This window comes from Epinephelus fuscoguttatus, linkage group LG22 (genome assembly GCF_011397635.1).
Source record: "Epinephelus fuscoguttatus linkage group LG22, E.fuscoguttatus.final_Chr_v1".
Lineage (NCBI taxonomy): Eukaryota > Metazoa > Chordata > Actinopteri > Perciformes > Serranidae > Epinephelus > Epinephelus fuscoguttatus.
In genome coordinates this window covers 16335882-16354223 of record NC_064773.1, presented here as the reverse complement: position 1 = coordinate 16354223, position 18342 = coordinate 16335882, and the positions used below count along the sequence as shown (strand labels likewise).

General features: G+C 40.4%; 1 protein-coding gene across 1 annotated transcript; it reads left to right on the top strand.

Annotated features, from left to right (window-relative positions):
* The first annotated feature begins 2946 nt into the window (after window positions 1-2946).
* smo (smoothened, frizzled class receptor) lies at window positions 2947-17774 on the top strand. Its single transcript, XM_049566939.1, has 12 exons — window positions 2947-3817; window positions 7503-7702; window positions 7866-8075; window positions 8161-8333; window positions 8449-8668; window positions 8782-8905; window positions 9041-9133; window positions 10566-10674; window positions 11039-11224; window positions 11732-11880; window positions 13988-14122; window positions 14265-17774. The coding sequence occupies exons 1-12, from the start codon at window positions 3571-3573 to the stop codon at window positions 14867-14869; spliced, it is 2451 nt and encodes an 816-aa protein (XP_049422896.1). The 5' UTR covers window positions 2947-3570; the 3' UTR covers window positions 14870-17774.
* Window positions 17775-18342: the final 568 nt, after the last annotated feature.

Below are 18342 nucleotides of genomic sequence, written 5' to 3'. Positions count from 1 at the left end.
TTTGAGGGCAGATGTTTTTTTTCTAGCTGCAACATTTTTCTCCTTCACCCAGAGAAGCTCGAAAGTAACTGTGAAGAAGCACAAACCAACACCACCTCTCATCTCCACCCCGTTTCTCCTCCGCCTGGCAAATGAAAACCCTGAGTTGCGAGGCATTCCCAGCCTGAAACCTGACGCCTGTAATCTTTGGGTGCAGAAACAGCCCCTGCATGTTTAACAGCCTTTGACGCAAGTCCACAATCTAAACATGACATTTCTGTGTTAGTTTAAAGCCGGAGTAGCTCCTCTGACTGTCATTTCCCCTTCAGCACGTCACAAAATCTACTGTATCACCAATCTGATGCCGCAAAGGAGGGAAAGAACATTTCAGATGGCAGAGGCATGTTATAATTTAGTGTAAGCGACTGAGTATAATGAAATAGTGACAGTTCTAACAGTGTGTGTGTGAGAGTGAGAGTGAGAGTGTGTGTTGGCCTGGGCTCTGGTGCTCTGTGTGTGGTCCCTGGTTTTTGCCTCTGACTCACTCAGGCAGCCATGTTGCTGTGGGTTTCAAGGAGGCCCAGACGCACACACACACACACACACACACACACACACACACACTCACAGAGGAGGGAGCAGAGTTAACCCAGTTTTACTCTCAGAACACCAGGAGAGAAACAAAGCATCTGCAGCCATGCAAATACCACGAGTGCACTGTCCAATTAATGCGATAACAACAGCACCATGGCCGAGATCGAACCAGTTTGGATGTTTGTCTTTAGTGGTATCCTGACATATTTAAGCACATTAAAATAATGTGACTGTGTTTGAGTTTGTCTTTTATGTACATTGCTATGTTTTCTGTTTAGCAGTTTTTAAAGATCCCTGCAGCCACCTTAACGACGACAGGAAGCCCAGTCCATTACGAACGTCCCAAAGGAGACTGACTTAATGTAGTTTTGAGTTATTAACTGTATCCCTCCCTCCCACACACACATACTCAGCATACACACTGTATCTTCTGTCATATATACATGGGACAGCCATTCAAAACTCTTTGAATCTCCATGTAATTCTTATTATATGACTATTGATAAAGGCTGAGACACTCAGACTGTCATCATCATCATGACTTTGGATCCAAACTTTCTTAGCAGGTTCCAAAGATTTGGACAGAGATGGGAAAACAAGCCTTCTCCTATGTTCTCCATGTTAAAACTCCACGTAGCTGAGAAATGTAGCTGCTTTACTTGAGGTGGTTTGAGCCTTTTCCTTGTGTGTGTGATGACTGTATTTCCTGTCTGTTGTATTCTACTGATATTTAAACTGTAAAAGAGATTTCCATCTTAAGGGACCACCTGGTTAAATAAAGGGTTTTTAAAAAAGACACACAGCCACTCATATACAGTAAAAAAGTACATACATAAGTACAGATTATAAGACAATGGACCCTTGGGCGAAATTATGCAAAAGACCCCACCACGTCTCCACCATAGGAACAAGACACACAGACTTGGTGGTGGTTTTGCATCTTTTTTTGTAGTTGTTTTGTGTCTTGTTGTACGCATTGTGCATCTTTTTGTGTAATTATGTCCTTTTTTGGTCCTTTTGTGTCTCTTTTTGTTTGTTTTACTTGTTATTTTGGATCTCGCTGTAGTTATATTTTATTTCTTGGTGGTTGTTTTGCTTGTTTTAGTAGTTATTTTTTGCCTCTATACAGTTTGTTTTCATCTCCTTGCAGTCTTTTTGCGTCTCTTCCTGGTCAGTACGTTCCTGACACTTAGGGCCGCTGCCCGTTCAGTAATCCATCCATGCTTATACCTATATTGAATATGTAATACCAATATCATGGCTACTGGAGTAACAGTACTACATATCTGGATTTCTTTGGCATGAATACTTGTACAATTTATTTATTTAATCTGAGGTTGTTGTTTTTTTTTATCAAAGTCTTTTTTATTTTCAAATATAAATAAGCGGACAACGTGAACGCAGAACAATTAAATCAAATCTCTGGATATATATACCCCACACCCACCCTCAGTACTGGACCGTCCTTAAATTTACATACAGCATACATTCATACAAATAAGTAAATAAATAAATTTAAGTAAACATATATATTCACAGTTTCACATTTACATAAGTAGAAACATAAATGCCAGATAGAGAAAAGTTTAATGCAGAGAAAAATACATTAAGGGGAAAAAAGAAAAAGAAATAAATTAAATTAAATTAAATAATTACAAGTACACAAACTCTTGGATTACATAGATATGTTGGTTAATCTAAGGTATTTTAATGTATTTTCCTTTAATTCAAATATGTATCTGTGTGCTGGCTTGTCTCTTGTGCACCATGTGCGTCTTATTCAAAGATGCTGAAAAGCTCATGATACAGATTTGATATGAAGCTCTACTGAAATGAGTTTTGAGATATAACTTTGAGTGCACATACACACACATTTTAAATACATTTAGTATGTTAATAATGGCTGTATTATAGCCCCTGTATATTGATTTGGTAGATCAGTAGTTCTCAGGAGGTCTGAGGACCAGCTGGGGGTGCTTAAGGGATATAAGGGAGAAACATTTCGGCTTCACACTCTTAAGGATGACTGCTTTTAATTTCATTTAAATTATCTTGGTCTCAATACTTTTAATGCACTTTAAATGCCCTATTGCTGAAATTCACTATCTAAACACACTTGCCTTGCCTTGGAGTAGGCACTGCTGGTGACTTTATCATGTATAATACCCTACAGGTGTATGAATCTGCACAAGCTACATGAGAGGAAACCTGTCAGGTGGGGGTCTGTGTTGTTTTGGGGGTCCTTGAGATGAGAAACTTTTGAGAAGGCCTGCCATAAGGCACATTCTTCCACTTGCAGAGGGGGATGGGAGGGGAGGTTTTGTTGCTCTGGCTCTCCCCCACCATGTGCATACCAGAGACAAAAAACAAGCAGACACTGAGCTGCAACTCGGGACACACAACACAGCCTCTGAAAGCTCTCATCACACACTTCACCGGGACTAAAATCACTCTTCGGGACACGTAGAGAGATGTAGGATAATTTATCATCTTATTTTTCTGCCAGCATAAAAAAGGGGGGCTATAGGGAGAAAAGGGGGTGGTGCATCTGAGCCAGAGATCCTATTACACACATCCAGACTTTTTCATGGCAAGTTTTTTGGAAGTGGGGGGAGGGCGAAGCTGCAACTTTCTCGGCCTGATGTCTTTTTCATACTCAGCCTAAAATGCTTCAAATGAACTCTTTATATGGTTTTAAATTGATGATGCGTTTCTTTTAGAGTTGGGGACAGTGTTTTTGGAGCTGTTTGGATTTGGATGATGAAGGAATCCAGGAGGATCCAGCAGGGATCGGACGAGAAGCGCAGAATAAAAAAGTTTGGGAGGACTGCGAGAAAACTGTGAAGCGCCCTGCAGATTTCCCGCACCATGCTGCGTTTGGAAACTTGTTTTAAATCCAGTGAAGAAAACTTCATGTTTGGGGTACCTGGGAAACAGGAGAATTGAAGAATTCAAAGTGGTTTTATTTGTGCACCGCTGAATCTGTTCCTCCCCAAGATGTCTTCCCAGGGTCGGAGCCCCATTGTTGGATTTTACGGGATGCTTTGCGTCTGGGCTGCCGGGGCGGTGTTGTCTCCAAACGGGACCATATTTGAGGATAACTGCAAGAAAACCACAACCTGCGAGGCACTTAAATACAACACATGTCTGGGATCACCTTTACCATACACACACACTTCTTTGATCCTGGCGGAGGACTCAAGCACCCAAGAAGAGGCTTTTGAGAAGTTGACCATGTGGTCTGGTAAGATTTAATGGGTCCTAGTCAGTTTTCAAAGATGCTTAACCTCGTTTTATTTAGTTTATATGTCGTAGAAGAAGAGTGCCAATCATACTAATATTTTATATGTCGTAGAGTACCAATTATCCTAGCGTTTTATATGTCGTAGAAGAAGAGTGCCAATCATTCTATCAATTTATATGTCGTAGAAGAAGAGTGCCAATCATTCTATCCTCCAAAAAGAAAACTGTTGTAAGAGAAAAAAATATATAAAAATAATAAAAGGTAAAATATATATATATATATATATAGAGAGAGAGAGAGAGAGAGAGAGAGAAAGGTAAAATTAATTATTAAATGATTTACATTTTTTAAAAAAAGTTACAGTTAATCACAGAAAATAAATGCAAATATATACATATATATAACTTTTAATACCTATAGGGTCATTAGGAATATTCATGTGACTTCACTGACTTAAAGTACTTATAACTTCATAATTCACTATAAATCCATTACTGACTACCAGAAATACTCTGTAAATGTTGATATTAAAAAAAGCAATGAGAACTTGGCTTTCAAGCTTTTATTTGCTGCAGTTACAATAGTAAATAAGTGTTTAAGGACATCAGTTCCACTTCACAGGAATAGGCTATGTTTGTTCTGTTTACATGTGATAATAATGTTAATTGGTATGACAATGGGTTGTGTGATACAGTGGAGCAGGAAATGAAGGGTTAAAAGCCATTAAAGGCAACAAAGGGAATCACTCATAGGTGTTAGGGAGCTAACAATAGGAGAGTTTCACTAATAAAAGGGTTTTAGATATTCTGCTTCACATTCATAAGCACTCACTAATGAGCTGTCAGAGCCAGGTCACTGCCTCACAGGCTCAAGGGCACTTAGATAACCCAGATCTGATGAGGAGCTTTATTTATAATGTTGGGCTTATTCTGGCTCCTGTGTAATTCACAGCAGATGGAGGAGAGACATGTATCATCCATTCATGAGTCAGTCAATCAAAAGAAATGAATCAACAACTATTTTGATAATTGAATAATCGTTTCTGTCATGTTTTCAAGCACAACTGTCAAACAGTAGCAGGCTCCAGCTGCTTATATGTGGGAATTTGTTACTTTTATTTGTTATTGAAGGTGAATGAAGAATATTTGGGTTTTGGACTGTTGGTTGAACAAAAGAAGGAAACTGAAGATGTGACTTTGGACTCTGGGAAAATATGATGAGCATTTTTGAACATTTTATAGACTAACCAATTTATCGATTAATCATGTAAATAACTAGCAGATTATTCTTTAATGAAATAGTTGTTAGTTGCAGTGTGTTCGTGTTCATGTTTAAGAAATCTTTTTCATGCATACTGTTCCTTATTAAGCTGGATATTAAATTACAAAGAAACAATATTTTTGCTCTGTTAGAGGTTTAAGTATGCTTTTGATTGTTTCTATCAAATTGTAGGCAGTTGCTGGAGACATTGTTGCTCTATAAAATGTTGAGGAATCCTCAGAGATTGATTTTAGTTGCTCATGTTTCACATTACAAACATTTCACAAAATCACACTTCATCATCAGGACTGTTCTCAAATACATCTTTGCAATGCCGTATGTCTTTATCACAACTGTGATCGTTAAAAACATAGGGCAGCAACTACCTGTTATTCTCCTTTATATTAAACAGCAGATAATTGATGATTCAGTTTGTCTATAAATTAGGGATGTACGATATTGGATTTTTCGCTGATATCTGATATGCCAACATGTAACAACTCATTTGACCATTAACCGATACTGATATCGATTTATCCACTTTTTTCCCCACCTAGATTTAGTGATCATTAAGTCTCTTCTGTAGAGGAATTACCATCCTACTATGCATGTATTTAACATACGAAATATTCATTCATTCATTGTGCATATTTTAAAAAAGCATGTTGGCTGATTCTGATTGTTGATTTTAAAGCTGATATTGGCCGACATTGATGACATGCCAATGTTATCGTGCAACCATACTTCAAAATGTCAGATGATGAAAGATGCTGATCACAATTTCCCAGAGCCCTTCAAAATGCTTGTTTTGTTCGCCCAACATTATCACATTAAAGGGGCCCTTCACCCATTTTCAAAATTCATATATGCCATTCCTATAGAGTGTGCCAGGGCTGACATCAAAACCTGGAAGTTTAGCATCGCGCTGGTTCCCGGAAGAGAAAGTGAATGTGATTTTTGCATCACGTTTTGGATTATGTCAGAAAATAAGCTCTGTGGCTAACACAAGTTTATGATACTTACAGGTTTTGTTCAGCGAGATAATCTTCACATATGAACACCTGTCATACCGCATTTGAAGCTTAAATGCAATCGCCAGAAGTAAAAAGCTAACGTTAGGCTTTAACAGACTACATGACTACTCCATGGTCGCATGACTCTTGACATCACCGCCACTAAGCTTTCAACTCATTTCAGCCACTTTATTTTAAAAACATTGTATAATGGGGAAATCAGACTGTTTAAGCTAAATAAGAAGCTGTAATGGCGAACTGCCTAGCCTGAGTGTCAGACTGAAGCTCCTAGAACCTTCAGTCTGACATTGCCTCCATTGAAGGCGATTTACAAGGAGGAGGGAATTTGATTTTTCCCTAACCAATCAGTAGAGATCCACGACTCACCCAGAATCTGACGTCATTAGTATCCATGCCTCGGGGGTGCCGAAAACAAGCGAGCATTACCCGTTTAAAATGTCTCTGTCATTGTGCACGCCCAGCTGCATCGCCGTTAAATCCAGTTTAGCAGCTTCCTTAATTTGGTCCTCCATTAACGTGAGTAGTGGCGAAATACCTCAATAGCATTGTTAATGTGGTCTGTAGGATCTGTAGCGGTTGCCATTGTTGCTATCCTCACCAGCTTGACATCAGCGTGGCGCTGATTGGCTAATTGCTAGACCCCCGGTGTTCATTGGTCCGTCCATCGTTTGGACGAGATAAATCGCAAATTCATTGCAGTATGCCAGACCAGAGATGCAAGCCTACTCAGTTGAGTGGGCAGGGTCTATGGTCTGGAACCAGGCTACAGAATGCTAGCACTCTTGTCCGTTCGGGGGTGATGACGTTTAATGTCCCTGACAGGGTTTGTAGTTGTATTGAGCAACTTGTTGGCAACCGCCTTTTTTACGACACATAAAAGCTTCAAAATTCACAAGTAGGGTATTTACTGACGTGTTTTATGTCGTGGAACAAAACCTGAAACTCGCTTAAGCTTTTGTTAACCACAGACCTTATTTGACGCCTTTTTCCAAAATCCCATTCAAAAAACGTATTGACTTTTAGACAAGAGAACCAGAAATGCTAAAAGCGCTAACGGAGTTCCGGGTTTACTGGCACATTTTATGGTCTAAGACAGTCCAAAATTATTGTTAAACATAAAAACTCTCTCCCAAATCTTAAACACTAGAGTGCCAAAACTCTGTGTGTGTGTTGTGTGATCCATTTGCACTGGGAAGTTGTAATTTTCTGGACATTTCAACTGGAACACCACCTGAAGTGGATTCCATATTCAAGAAGTCACAGGAACCTCAACAGTAGTTAAAGCTGCAGCAATATATTGTTCATTCGCACTGCTGAAGTCTTATTTGTGTCTAAGTAAAACAGTCGTACTCACAGTCCTGCTCAGCTTTAAGCCTTCTATTCTGTCCTAGGTCTGCGGAACGCTCCTCGCTGTTGGTCGGTCATCCAGCCTTTACTCTGTGCCGTCTACATGCCCAAATGTGAGAACGGTCGGGTGGAGCTGCCTAGCCAGAGCCTGTGTTTGGCTACACGTCGACCATGTAGCATCGTGGACCAGGAGAGAGGCTGGCCCAACTTCCTCAAATGTGACAAATTCCCTGTGGGCTGTTCGGTACGCTTCATTCTTATCTAATGTTGTGAGACACTTTATTGATCCCCCAAAGGGAAATGTCTTTGTCACTGCAGGTCAGAGGTCAGGGTACACAAACAGAGATGTTACTGTATTCTAGCTAAAGTTAGAGGCTCACCTTTCACCTTGTGTCCTCTGGGTGCAGAATGAGGTCCAGAAGCTGAAGTTCAACATGTCAGGCCAGTGTGAAGCTCCCCTGGTGAAGACGGACATTCAGTCCAGTTGGTACAAAGACGTGGAGGGCTGCGGGATCCAGTGTGACAACCCTCTGTTCACTGAAGAGGAGCACAATGACATGCACGCCTACATCGCTTACTTCGGCACCATCACCCTCCTCTGCACCTTCTTCACCCTGGTGAGACATAACTACAGTATCCATAATTCTGTCCGATGTCTTCTTTTCAAACTTCTTCTGACTCTCAACATGTCCTCCATTTCAGGCCACGTTTCTTGCCGACTGGAAGAACTCCAACCGCTACCCAGCTGTCATTCTCTTCTACATCAACGCCTGTTTCTTTGTGGGCAGTATCGGCTGGCTGGCACAGTTCCTGGATGGAGCGCGTGAAGAGATTGTGTGCAAGAGCGACAACACCATGCGACTTGGAGAGCCCTCGTAAGTGGTGCTGCTTTCATGTATCATCATCATGCATCAGTCAAGAGATGAGAGATCATTCCCAACTAGAAAATTCAACTTCAAAATCGTCTTAATGTTTGTTTGTTCTCGACAGGTCTTCGGAGACACTGTCATGTGTCACCATCTTCATCATCGTGTACTACTCCCTGATGTCGGGTGTGATTTGGTTCGTCATGCTGACCTATGCCTGGCACACGTCCTTCAAAGCCCTGGGCACCACCCACCAGCCACTGTCTGGCAGAACCTCCTACTTCCACATGGTCACCTGGTCCATCCCCTTCGTCCTCACTGTGGCCATCCTGGCTATCGCTGAGGTGCGTAGGGAGCTGTTCACCTCATACAGTCTGATACTCTGAGACTGGAAAATGTTTTCTAGTCTTAAGAAAAGATCTAAATTGTTGTTGCTCTGTCGTGTGGTGCTCCACAGGTGGACGGAGACTCAGTGAGTGGGATATGTTTTGTGGGCTACAAGAACTACAGATACCGTGCTGGGTTTGTGCTGGCTCCCATCGGAGTGGTGCTTGTTGTTGGCGGTTACTTCCTCATTCGGGGTGAGTAGATAGTTTGTTTCAAGTCAAACAACTAAATCCTTGGAAAAGCTGTTTTAGCTCTTCCATCCAAAGCTGTCAAGCTTTGTTATGTTTGAGAAGCGACCACCAACTGATTCAGTGCATTTCTCTTGTTAGGTGTCATGACTTTGTTTTCCATCAAGAGTAACCACCCAGGTCTATTGAGTGAGAAAGCTGCCAGCAAAATCAACGAGACGATGCTGAGACTTGGTATGTCCTCTACTCTATTATCTTTTGGCATTTCATTTGTCATTTGTTGGTTATGATCAGACCAATAACCGAGGTCAATCTGAGTATTAGGTGAAAAAATGAAACGTCTTTAGCGGCACATCATTGGGCACTCTAAACACAGAGGGGTGAATTCACAAAGAATTGATGGTGGTGGCTGAAAGCACCATAAATTGTGCATCACTTGTAACTGCTATCTGCCGTGTCTCAAGGTCCGATTTAGGAAAGTTATTGCTTGAATGGATTTACAGCGCAAACTGTACTGGGTGAAGTTTGCCAGGTTTTTTTTTTTGGTTTGTTTTTTGCAAACAAGCATTGAGACGCTATTTGCTTGGCAGCGCAGGTCTTATTTCTGCAGGTTTGACCACAAAAGCTGTGCAACCCTTTTGTGAGTTTGCCCCAGAATGTGATCATTCCCGACATACTAATTCTGGACTAATATCTCTGGGCAAGAAAAATACAAATTACTACTGAATGAATGAATGAATGAATGAACTTTATTTATACAGCACTTTTCATAAACAGAAGACCAAAGTGCTTTACAGTTCAGCAACAGTGACAAAGAGCAAAGAAATAAAACCATACAATTATACAGCGCTCATTCAGGGAGAAAAGAGAAGAATAAATACATGAATCAATCAATAATTAATTAATCAAGTAATAAAAAATACTTATGAAGAATTAAAACAGATAGCTGCTAGTTATAGGCCATATTAAAAAGTTATGTTTTGAGTCACTGTTTAAAACTGTCCACTGAGCCAGCAAGTCTGATATTCAAAGGCAGGGTGTTCCATATTTTTGGAGTGTGCTATCTAAAAGAAGCATCCCTAAAGGTTTTTGTAATGATATTAGGAACAGTTAAAAGAGCAGCTGTGGAGGATCTCAGGGTTAATGGAGGGACATAAGCTAATAGAGAATCTGTTATATAGGAGAGGGTGATGCCATTAAGAGCCTTAACAACCAACAGAAAGATTTTAAAATCAATTCTCAAAGATACTGGGAGCTATATGGTCTCTCTGTTTAGTTTTTCTTCAAACTTTTTTTTTTTGCAATGAGGTAGGCTAGTGTATAGAGGGTTAGAATAGTCAAGACGACTGGACACAAAAGCATGAACAAGCTTCTCAAAATCTCGCTGGCTCAGAAAAGGTCACACCATAGCTGTAAAATTGAAATAAGGATCTAAAATGACACTGAGGTAAAATAGACTACTGGTTAAATCATTGATAAAGGGGCAGAAAACAAACACAACCTGAAGTAGGAAACCTCAGTGTCATTTTAGATCCTTATTTCAATTTTACAGTGCAAGTAACATTCCATCATCTTCTTGGGTGGATTGTCCTCTCTGTATGATTGCTATTGGGAGTGACGCGTCTGGTATCTCACATCTGATCTGTGTTCTGTTTCTCCTCGTCAGGTATCTTTGGATTCCTCGCCTTTGGCTTTGTTTTCATCACCTTCGGCTGCCACTTCTACGACTTCTTCAACCAGGCTGAATGGGAGAGGAGCTTTAGAGAATATGTGCTGTAAGTTTTTATTGTCCTTCTTCTTTAGGTGGCAAAAAGACCTGTGATTTATTACACACCTGCAAACCCTCCACACAGAAATCCACAAACTGATGCTGTTGAGTCTCCAAAACCGCTGCGCAACCGCTCAGCTTACAGTGGTGAATGCAGCCCTATTTCCCCACAGTGTTGACACTGGCTGGATTGGAATTAATTTAGCCTCAAAAATGTAAACCGCTCTCTCCTTTGCCCTGACATGTAAAAGACTTGCTTATTTACCAAATTCAGCGTTTGAATGTACCTCAGTTATATGGCTAGAAGGTGTGGGAGGCACATGTGGCGTGGTCGACACATAGACCGATCATCTGTGTGATGTTTTCAACAGGTGTGAAGCCAACGTGACAATCGCCTCTCAGACCAACAAGCCGATCCCAGAGTGCACGATCAAGAACCGGCCCAGCCTGATGGTGGAGAAAATCAACCTGTTCTCCATGTTTGGGACGGGAATAGCGATGAGCACCTGGGTCTGGACCAAGGCCACCATCCTCATCTGGAAGCGGACCTGGTGCAAGTAAGCAAAGACTCTCTTTTAATCCCTTTATCAGTCTCTGATCACTGCTCGTGTTCACATCATGGCTGCCTGCCTGTCCGCGTCCATACATGGTTTTAAAGATATGATAACAGTGTGGGAAAGTCCCAAACATGCACCAACCAAGCAGACTCTCCCTGTCAGAGATTTTCACCCTGATCATTTGAAAGAATGGAGGCATAAATTTGGTCAAGTGTGTTAATCCCTGGTTTTGTAACAGTGTTCACAAGGCCTCACTGTGACTTGGATTTTACTCACAGGACTTTGTTTCCATCCAGCTTTGAACAAAAGCTTCTTGAAATTATTGTTTTCAGTTTAGGCTTAAGACCGTCTCATCCAGACTGACGTAAAATCAGACATGTAGGAAATCAGCGTCTTGCCCAGTGTCACATGGCTGCTGATGGCATGAAACGTGTCATCCTCAGTCTTCTAACTGTCAGACAGTGTCAGTGTCTCTCTGTCTGAACCTGCTTTATGTTCCTGTGTCAGGATCATTGGCCGTAGTGACAATGAACCCAAGAGGATCAAGAAGAGCAAGATGATCGCCAAGGCATTTGCGATGAGGAAGGAGCTTCACAAGGACCCAGAGAAGGAGCTGTCCTTCAGCATGCACACCGTGTCCCATGAGGGACCAGTGGGTGAGTCATTAAAAATAATTTATTCTGAGTAAACTGAAGTTCGGATAAATTAGAGTGTAATTTTTCCTTGAGAGAACAGAAAACAGAGTTGACTTTTTGAGATATTTGCTGATTTTTAACCAATTTTGCATCATAGCAATGTGGGTAGTATGTGTAAATGAACTATGGTAAACTTTCCTTCATTATCAGCATTGTGTGTCATCTGGCGATTTTAGCTTGCACTAGGGCTGTTGCTTCAACTGCAGATTGTACTTTGGCATTTTCATGTGCAGGCCACCTCAGACACAAGGTGTATAGAAGTGGATCAAGAGTGAGACCTGGCTCTTTCTATCTCTCAAACTCAGACCAAACTCAGATCAATATTCTGTCACTGTATTGCCTGTTTCTCATCTAAAATGTCTTCAGAAAAATATTTTAGGCGACTGTTTAACTGTAACTTGAGATTGTTTGACTCAAGCCAGTCGCCATATTGTTTCCTGTGGAAAAACGGCCAAGCTTGCATTGTTGCTGCATTTATGTGCTCCCTGGGTGGCAGGTCAGCCGTTACTTAGGAAATACGGGTCCCAAAAGTGGGCCCCTCATCTACACCCAACGGTGGGTGGGGGCGGGTCCCAATACATTTTTATACTTCCTGCGAATATAATCCCATATATTTTGTATCTACTTGTACTTGTATCTACTGTTAATACCTTGTTTTCTTAATTTGGAAAGCAGAGGTAGTTACATGTTTGGAGAAAAGTAAAATCAAACATTGGTTAAATCATAAGATGAAATCAGGAGTGAACAAATGATTGTTTGTCTTCATTTATTCATTTAATCTTGACAGCTACTTAAGTCAAATATTGGTCAAAATGTGCGCTGAACTGAAATAGTGTAAAGAATATGTGGCTGTCAACTCACAGTTTTCCAGTCATAACCAATTTATGGAATTCCAAAAATTTAGTGTAACATTGGAGCATCCCCTAAAGCTATTGAAGTATTGTCTTATCCGACTGATGCTAATAAATACCTTTTCTAACTCATCTAGGTCACTCTACATGGACAGCAACTAACAGTTACAACCTAGAACCAAAACTCTGCAACTCAAGTACCAAAATTTTTGCCTACTATACAAGTTGTTGTGACCTAAGGGGCTGTTTGTGTTAATTTTCCTAGTCGGTAAATCATTGCTCAGATTATTCCGACATTCTTTTACCTCTTGAGCAACAGCCACAGCCCTTCTTCTCTGTTTTGTCTGGTCAAATAACACTAACTTTAAAAGTATTTGCATCTTTCTACTACATTGACAGCTCAGTTTTATTAAGAGACCATCTTTCAAACACTAAAATACATTTTCAAGTTTATGTGAATGTTTGCTTTATTGACCACTACTTGGGTTAAAAATTCAAACAGTGGAAGCCACATCTGGTGACGTTTGCACACTTCCATCTTGTGGTTAATAACTGAAACTGCAGGGCATCTTAATGATTTATAGTGGAAATAAGACCTCGTGTATGCATATCATTCATAGGATGCTCTGTGTTTTACCTCCATAGCAAAGGATTGCTTCACCAAAAATACAAAAGATAGTTTCACATTTATAGCTGGAGGTATCAAGCCATGCAAATATACCTGGGTTTCCAACTAGGGACTATTTCTTACACAGCGTTCCTAACCAGGAATGTGTTTCTGAAAGGACACATTGTTCACTGTTTAAATGAAAGTTTTCAGTGCTGTGAGTCCCACAAACAATATGCAGCTAATATCCATTGTGTTGCAGCAATATAATGTCAAAAGTGGCGCCATGTGTGCTGATGTAAAGAACCACTGTATGTTCTTTTCTTAAAAAATTTGGCCCGAAAAGATTTTCCATTTGCTTTCTTGTGGCACAGAGACCATGCCGTCAGGGACAACTGTTATGTCTGTAGCTAAGAAGTGCATGACACATTCCTCCGCTCGTGTAAGCTGTGAGGCTGCTGCGGCTGCCGCGGCTGCTGTGCTTGTTTAGCTTGGAGCAGTTCAGAGCTATAGAGGCGCAGCAGGGGAGCCATTAAGTGTACGTTGGGTTTGAACTGTCCTCAGTTGTCCCTAAAAAGAGAGTTTGTGGCTTGTCTTTTCTCATTCATAGCTGGAATCAATTTTGAGCTAAATGAGCCTTCGAATGACATGTCGTCAGCATGGGCGCAGCATGTGACTAAGATGGTGGCCAGGCGAGGTGCCATCCTGCCTCAGGACATCTCTGTGACTCCGACTGGTACACCAGGTGAGAGCGGGAGGTCATTACACCTACGGCTTTACATCCCTCCCTCTTGCCTGTCTTCTGTTTATCCCTCTTCACCTTTTTTCTATCTTTTTTTAATCTTCTTTTGTTGATTGTCGACTTATTTTCTGTTGTTTCCTCATAGTGCCGCCTCCAGAGGAGAGGAACAGGCTGTGGATGGTGGAGGCTGAGATTTCACCAGAGATGATAAAGAGGAAAAAAAAGAAGAAGAAGAGGAAGAAGGAGGTGCGTCCAGCGGAAGAGGCGGTGGAGCACCAGGTTTATCGACAGCGCGAGTTCGGTCGCAGCTCCGTGCCTCGCCTGCCCAAACTGCCATGCCACCCCAGTCTGGTCGCTAACCTGCAGGAACAGCAGAAGCTGGAGGAGGAGGTCCTGCCGGGGTCCTTCCCAGATTTCCAACATTCCCACCCTCTGTCCTGTGAGGAGAGGTGTCCCTACCCTCCCTACCAGAGCAGTCGGAACAGCTATGGCCTGCTCTCTAACCCTCTAACCTTCAACGACCGCCCGGAGGATCTGGGTCTCGGCCCACGCTGCCTGCCCTCAGCCTCCACCTGGCAGCCCAGTGGGCCTTCCCGCTACCCTGGGGAGATGGATCTTACAGACGGGCTGTCTGAGAGGTTGGCCCACGTGGCTCGGGTACCGGCAGGCCGAAGGGCCGGCTATGGACCCATTCACTCCAGGACCAATTTAATGGAGGCAGAGCTTATGGATGCTGACTCTGACTTCTAAGAGCAGTGCTCCAATATATATCTTAGTGGTGCACAGACAGTGAGCAACAAAAAGTGCTGGATACTTTCAAACTTCTTACTAAAGTGCACCCAGTTCCTTATACCCAGAGGTCAAGATGGAACTAAGCTGGTCAGTTTTTTATTGTCTTATTTTTTTTTCTTCTCCTTTTTTAATTTAGACAAAACAAAGGGATAAAGTGAAAAAATATGTTGTGAATAAGTTAATGAAAAAAATATTTTTTTATACTTTATTTGTGTCCAAGAAAATTTCAAAGGCAACTCCATGATGGCAAGACAAATGAGGCAGCTAAACGTTTTGTGGCTTGAAAGAGATATTTTTATTCTGACAGCACCCTCTGCATTCATCAGCTAGTATCAGCCCAGCCCCATCGCAACATTTAACTAAATGTGGCATGTTGATTATTGACGCAGTCAACGTGGGTTTTGAATTATCGGTAAGGACATTTGAAGATGAAGGCAGTGAAAGTCAATTATGTTCTTTATTTGTACTGTCCCAGCCAGGGCAGTAAGACCTGACTCATACAGAAGACCATACAGGTACAAAAAGAAATGCTACGGGCTACTTGCAAATACTGTTCAACCCAGGTCTTCTTTTGTGTTACATTTTTGTTTTTAGGACTCACTTTCTCTCCTCCTACCACTTAGCCATCAATTACTTCTGTGTATGTACAGTTAATTTGAGGTACTAACCATTATCTCCCTCTCCTAATAATACTTATATCACAGAACTTATGCAGAGAGACTTTGAGAGGCTTCTTTAATCATTTGTGACACATGTTATGACTTACACAGAAGCCAGGAGGTACAGAGAAAGGTGAAATATGTATAAAATGACTCATTTTGTACACTCATTTACTTCAGATTTTAACCCAAATTATTATCTTGCCTTTACTTTTCTCAATTTATTTGTCATCTGCAAAATAATAGTGACATGATTTATTTAAAGAATAACTTAAAACCCGACTGAAAAGCTGTGTTTTTGCTCCCCTCTTTTGGTTAAAGTATTGGCACACCAATAAACCCACAGATGGTATAAAATAATGGACATACCCACCATGGCATCACCCATTGGTTTGTGGACTCCTGTTTTGAAGCATTTAGCATTTTGGCCGTCGCCATCTTGGATTTTTGGAGCCAAATGTGACCATATTTGGACGACAGGCTGGAGATAACCCTAATGCTACCTGCTAGTTTGGTTAGCATGGTGTATTTGGTTAGCTGTGATAATGCTAAAGCTAATGCTAATTTTTGCTAGTGAAAAACAGGCCTAAAACTATTAAAACAAAATGTACTTATCAGAAAAATGACTCCTTAGAGGGTCTTTTAGTACAACCTAATGTTGAACAGAACTTTTTTAGGTGACAAAATGTGACGGTTAACGTTCATGAACTGAAAACACACTGAAATAGCAACAGCTAACGCTACACTCCATTACACCATGGTTATGTTACCTAATAAATGTGGCTTCCATTGTGCAGAACTTTAAGCCTTAATAACATTTAAACGGGCGAGTTATATAAAAATGTACCCTCTATACAGTTGTCATGAATGGGAAATTAGCTTTAGAGACCAAAACTGTCTTTTATAACAGGCTGTAAACATGTTTATTTCTGCTTTAAGGTCTAAAATGGAGGTCTATGGGGATTATTTGGCTTCTGGAGCCAGCCTCAAGTGGTCATTCAAGGTTTTGCAGTTTTTGGCACTTCCATGTTGGCTTTATTTTTCAGCCCTGGAGGTCACCGCTTGGTTGAACCTCTAGTCAACTCAACAGTGATGTCACCAAATCTCAAAGCACAGTTGGACATCACTAGCAAGATGAAAAGTTAAACCACTAGAGGTCAGCAAAGACAAGACATCAGTGGGTGTTTTAAGTTACTTGTTAAGGATACAAAGTTACTGAGCTAAAATACATACTAACTACTAACACTAATGGTGCAATAAACCAACAGTTAGCTTCTTATTTGCCCTGAGAAAAATACTGAAATGAATGGAAAGGCCGTCTTTTTCAAAACGAGTTCTCCTTGTATATTTCAGAACATTTTTTCTTGTTGAAAGTGTTATTTTTTTACAGCAGTATTTCTACTTTTGTTACCCTGTTGTACATATTCAATCTAAACTGGGCGTCATATATGTTTTTTCTCCTCTTCAGTCCAGTTGAAAATCTTTTCTACGATGTATTTTAGACTACAGTGGGCTTAGACGTCACTTTTTTCCTACATGCTTCTCATTTTCATTGTCTCTGTTTCTACATGTGTGTACTGTACATAGGTTGTTCATAGATTCCTCAACAAGGGTATTATTTGTACAGATTTATATATCAAATCACTTGATTACTCTGCTGATATGATAAATAAAAAGGGAAGAGTCAACTATGCTATAAAAAGTTGTCACTGTATGTGTGCTGTAACCAAAATTTCACCTAGTATTTTCATTTTACACTTAATGTGGATAAAAGATGCTGAAGTAGACTGTGATAGGCCGCTTCTTAGTCGATGCTAATTAGTTTGTCCAATGTGTCTAGTTATTCATGTCACGTGTGTTTAATGGAGAATTATTTATGTAATCAGTAGTTACCACACTGCTATGGATTCAGTTTGGCAACATCTGCCCAAAATGTTCATGTTCAAAGATTATTAGGAGACTAAATGAAGATTACTTTGGAAATTTTGTTTTACTTTTCATGCCTTGATAAGTAATAATTCTGTTTTTGTAAGCTGTCAAAAAGATTAAGTTCGTACCAGCAGGCCGTGTGATGCTTTCTGTGTTTAGTCTTCCAACTGTGTAAAAAAGAAATTACTGTCACTTTGACTGTGCAGCTGTACTTTTTGTTTTTATATGTAAATAAAAGTAACCCTACACTTTTCTGTGTGATTGTTTTGCCATGTTTGTTCCAGTTACACTAACCCCAGTTTGTGCTCCTCCAGTATTGTTATTACACTGGAATCACAGAACAGAGCTGAGCATGCGTCTGTATGAAAAATAAAAAATGACTACCATTTAGAAGCTATTATTTATTATTTATTCTGGTTTTTTAATTAAGATAATTATCTTCAAGGTTTGGGGAAAATTTCCCTGAAATAAAGTCTGCTCTCAGAATTAACACAACAATATCTGTTTAATTCAGAAAAAGAATAAAGTCATAAAGTCATAACCTCAATTACCTGGTGAGTCATTCATATTCCTTTAGTCTATAAGGGTCCACTGACATATTTAATTGTCTTAAGTATTAAATAATAAAATAGTTTTAAAAAAAAAGATGAATATTGTTTGAACAGGATAAAGTTTTGTTGTGTTGGTATGCTGGGTGCCTCAACCTTCGAGTGCCATGAAACGAGTGTCATAACATAATTGATATGTTAATTGAAGCCTAATTTTTATACAAATAATACTCATACTGGTTCAAATAAACAATTTGATTGTATTTCCCAACAACAGTTTTAAGGCCTGTCCCAA